Genomic DNA, 4,703 nt, shown 5'->3' on the forward strand with positions numbered 1-4,703 from the left:
CAAATTAGTTGTTACTATCTAGCATTTACTGTTATTTTTAGTAAAATTGAAACAGTATATTTTCATGAGTTACACTAAAAATTATAACAAAAAGCCAAAGTAATAAAATAATTTATAAGACATTAATAACCTCATTAAATAAACCAATCTTTTAAAATATTAATTATTATGTAATAATAAAACATTTTTAATTCCTTCAATTTAGCAAAACTATAATATGTTAAATAAAACTAAAATGGTTGTTAATACAAAGCGAGCAACAACCAATTATACATGATTACAGTTAAGTACTAGAAAATGGGGGAAAGGAAACTAGGTTACATAACTGACCCAACTCTAGACTTTTTTTTTTGAGGCAATAATATCTAATTCAATTATGAAAAAAGATAATATTATGTAATTAAAAAAAAATTGAAGGTGAATCACCAGACAGAGGTCAGAGATAATTATAAATTGAGAGAGAAAAAAAATTTCTGAGTTTCATGACATTGTGAAACTTTCTAATTTTATCAATGTAAAATTATTATTAGTGTCATTTATGTCTTGAAAACACATAATTTACCCTTTGCACAAGCCAAATATTTTAAAACTATTCTTCTGATTTTTCTAAAATATCATTAAGAATAAATTTAAAACACATAATTTACCCTTTGCACAAGCCAAATATTTTAAAACTATTCTTCTGATTTTTCTAAAATATCATTAAGAATAAATTTAAAACACATAATTTACCCTTGAAAATAGTCAAATTATACAAAATAATGGAATTATTTTTGTTTTTAGACTTATAAAACAAATTAGCTTATAAAAATAAACTTATAAAAAAAAAGTTATCTACCAATTTTTGACGATCTTCAACACTTTGCAAAAGTTGAACTTCACCAGCTGGCCTATCACCCTCCCTCTGCAGATAAGGTTGAATGGACTTATACTGCTCATAGAAGTTGTTCAAATCAGGCACTAAATCTTTAATCACATACATATGGGGCAATGGGTAAATTTTTAGCTTAGAAGAGCTCTGATCAATTTCACTGAAATAAAAATAATTTAAAATTAATAATCTATGATTTGAAGAATTAATTCATAAAATTTCATAGTGAATTGATCTTTACGTGATGCAAGCAAGGGTGTTAACCCCGCCTATATTCATCGCACAAGATCCACAGATACCTTCACGGCAAGACCTTCGGAAGGTCAGTGTCGGATCGATTTCATTCTTAATTTTGATTAGGGCATCGAGAACCATCGGACCACAGCTGTAAAAAAATGATTTTAGAAAAGCAATAAGAGGAATTATGATTAAAAGTGGAATAAAATGACTTACGTATTTAAGTCAACTTGGTACTCCTCCAATGTAGGCTTTTGTTCTGGTTTGTCTGGATTCCATCGGTACACAGCGAATGTTTTGAGCTTCTGAGGCTTCTCTTTTGCAGCTGCGGCAGCTGCAGCCTGCACTGCACTTGACTGAACATTTCGCACCTAGAAAGTACTATAGGTGTTATTAAAAGTACTTAAAATTTATTGGGCGAGAGTTGAAAACAACATTCATACAGTAAATGTTGTAGGTGATATTTAAATATAAAATGAAAAATAATATATATTTTAGGTGATTTAAAAAAAAAAAAAAAGCAAAACATGAAGCCATTTAAAAAAGTTTTAAAAAGAATGAAACTTAAAAGACGAAATATCACAATAATAAAAGGTAAGAATAGTTTATAAAAATTATTTACGTAAATACCTGATTTAAAGATAGTTTGCAGGTGCGAAAAATAAGAGATTCAGCGACGGCGGCCATTTTGACAAATATAATTTTATGTGATTACGTTAGATACATTCAAGAGACGTTCACATTTTTCAATATTCTAGAAATTTTTATATAATTTTTTGTTATTTCAAAATGACAAAGAAATGTCCAAAATTTCATAAATATTTTATAACCTCCCTTTGAATCTATTCTGCCTAAATTTAACAAACACCTGACTTCAATGTCAGTTCCAGTCCACCACAATGATTGTTTATGTTATCATTTCAGATATGTAGTTGGGTGTTCAAAATGTTATTGTTTATTTTTCCGCATCTCAACCAATCCATAAACAAATAAAGAATCCGTTTAAGATTTTGATTTCAATAAACCGTAACCTGTTCACACAATATTATAAGCTCATCTATAGCAGTTACATAAACTAGAAAAAGATGCATTTACCCCCTTTTATTTTGTAATATACTAGATACTCGACTAAACTAACCTGTTGTTATTTGAGTAGGTTGTTGAGATAAGTGTCTATCTTTTCTGTATTATCTCTCTATTATCATCTGTTGTGATCATTAGATTATCTCTTCTTAGTTTGTTCTTGTGTTATGTATCTTATGAATCCTAATATGTTCAATTCAAACGGGAACAAGAGTTTCTCTCTTGCTAATATAATTGAAGAACAATTAACTAATATATCATTAGTAGGGGCTAATTCTATGAATTTAGAAAATGACAATAATGACTTGACATTAGATGATTGTCAAACGCTTGAAAGTGCCTCCTCTCCTCGAAGAAACAGTTCCAATAGCACTAAAGAAGAAAAATTACCAGAACTCGAAGCTGACAAAAACAAAGTTATCGATGTCTTGACAGTACCTGAAGTTCGTTGGTTTTACAAAGAACTAGACAAAACATCTAATAAAGTTTGGACTCCCTTTGGAGGACATGATACTATTAATATAGAAACTATGTTTAGGAGCTTACCAGTAGAATTACAGAGCATACCGAAAAAGCATAGTCCTAAATTGGATGTACCGTACAACTTTGTTGATGAATCAAATAAAGAAAGTGCATCCCAAAATGTTTCTGCCAAAGTTTTGGTCCTTGGAAATTTATATGAAGTCGATTTAATATCTAGAACTTGCACAAGCATTTATTGGCCTGGTAAGTTAAATTCTGTGCGTAATGACACTTTAATTGTACTGTAAATGCTTTTCATTAAAGAAATGTATGTCAATAGGTGAATATTACACTGTGACTCGTGGAACCTGGTTTTATGATACATGGCAACCCCTAGATGAAGAATGCGGAAAATATTTGGAACCAGTTCATTTACAGTTATTTTTAGGCAAAAAGTGTTCAGAATTCATAGCCGATACCACAACCAAAGGTTCAGTAATGAAAAATTGGATTCATCCCTTTTATTTCTATTTCTATGTGTCTTTTAAGTCGAAGTTAATTTATTTTATAGAATCGTAATTATCATGTTTCTGTTGAAATAGGAATGAATGTAATAGCTACATATTTCTCCATGATTAAAATATTCAGAATGAATATTCCTCTGTTTTTCATTGTGTTTATTCATTTTAAACGGTAGTTTATTATAAATTAAATTCTGAAAAATGGACAGAAATCTTAATTTCATCATAAGATTTTAAAATTATTTGTTCATTTTCAATTTTGATAATTCCAAATGAGGAAACAATTTCATTCTATATATCTCTGCACTATAATTAATATTATATATATAATAATAATATATATTATTATATTTTTGTGCCTATACAACTGGCAGTCACAAACTCAAGAAGTTCAAAATATAAATCATTAACTTCTCTCCCACTTTAGAAATCTGTTCTCTTTTCTTTTTTTTTCTTTTTTTTCCAAAGGTTGCCATTTACTGTGGCTTCTGTAGATCTATAGCAATATAGTGTAGAAGCCACTTTAAAAAATTATATCAGCCTTGCAAGGGTATGTTACATATGGCTTATGAGTCACTTCAGTCTCAGGGTCTGCCAATTAAACTTAGAACGTTTTTGCAATTAATTACTTACTAGCAATTAGAGAATATGATAGTATAAGAGCCTGATGAAAAAAAAGTCAGTTATTTCACCAATTTTTGATTACTTAAATGAAAACTGTCTTATTACTAGTTGAAATTAATAAGTCTGCCAAGCGTAGTTAAGGGAAATAAGAAATGGCAGCTGTTAAAAAATTAATGTTTCATTTGTAGCATCACATCTTTCAAACTACATACAACACATAATGTAGAGCAAATTTGCTCAAATATGAACCCTAGTGGAGCTGTTTACGTTCAACAATTTCATACAGTTTTTTAAAAAAAATCAACATTTCATTAAATATATACTGAAAAATCAGTAATTAATGAATTTATTGTGGGAAATATATAAATCAGGAATTATGAGACGTACAGATGTCTCTTAGCACATAAATCAATCTGCAATATTGATAACAACATAAATAAATTAGCAAATATGAAAAATACTACTACAAAGATAGACTTCATAAGCTACTTTATAGCACATTAAATTTGCTTTAATTGAGTGCTAATAGACATCTGTACGTCTCATAATTCCTGATTTATATATTTCCCACAATAAATTCAAGAACTATTGATTATTTCATGAAATGTTGCTTTCTAAAAAACTGTATCTTGGGAACTATTGAATGTGAGAAGCTCTGTTACGGTTTAATACACTAATTTCCTCTACTTAAAATGATATTATATTAAGTTTTCTAGTATTCACAATATGAAGCTCAAAATTAAAAATAATTTTTTTTTCAATATTTTAAAAGAGCAGTCATTTTGTATTTCCCCTAAACATACTTGGCAGAATCATCAATTTTGACTAGTAATAATATATAGTTTTCGTTTAAGTTATAAAAAATTGGGGTGGGATAACTGACTTTTTATCCTCTTGTGCTCTTT

General features: G+C 28.7%; 2 protein-coding genes across 2 annotated transcripts; one reads left to right on the forward strand and one right to left on the reverse strand.

The window, feature by feature from the left end:
• Window positions 1–838: 838 nt before the first annotated feature.
• LOC106692075 (Succinate dehydrogenase, subunit B (iron-sulfur)) lies at window positions 839–1,874 on the reverse strand (the record flags this gene model as incomplete). The annotated part of the gene is given in 4 exon segments (XM_067046197.1): window positions 839–1,031; window positions 1,113–1,256; window positions 1,325–1,479; window positions 1,739–1,874. Coding segments are annotated over 4 exon segments (549 nt in total), but the record flags the coding sequence as incomplete, so codon positions are not given.
• A 484-nt stretch (window positions 1,875–2,358) lies between these two features.
• On the forward strand, window positions 2,359–3,143 carry LOC136795482 (phospholipase DDHD1-like; the record flags this gene model as incomplete). The annotated part of the gene is given in 2 exon segments (XM_067046191.1): window positions 2,359–2,917; window positions 2,994–3,143. Coding segments are annotated over 2 exon segments (709 nt in total), but the record flags the coding sequence as incomplete, so codon positions are not given.
• Window positions 3,144–4,703: the final 1,560 nt, after the last annotated feature.

The sequence above is a fragment of the Halyomorpha halys genome, unplaced genomic scaffold (assembly GCF_000696795.3).
Source record: "Halyomorpha halys isolate HHAL.00 unplaced genomic scaffold, Hhal_1.1 Scaffold8239.1, whole genome shotgun sequence".
In the NCBI taxonomy this organism is placed as follows: Eukaryota; Metazoa; Arthropoda; class Insecta; order Hemiptera; family Pentatomidae; genus Halyomorpha; species Halyomorpha halys.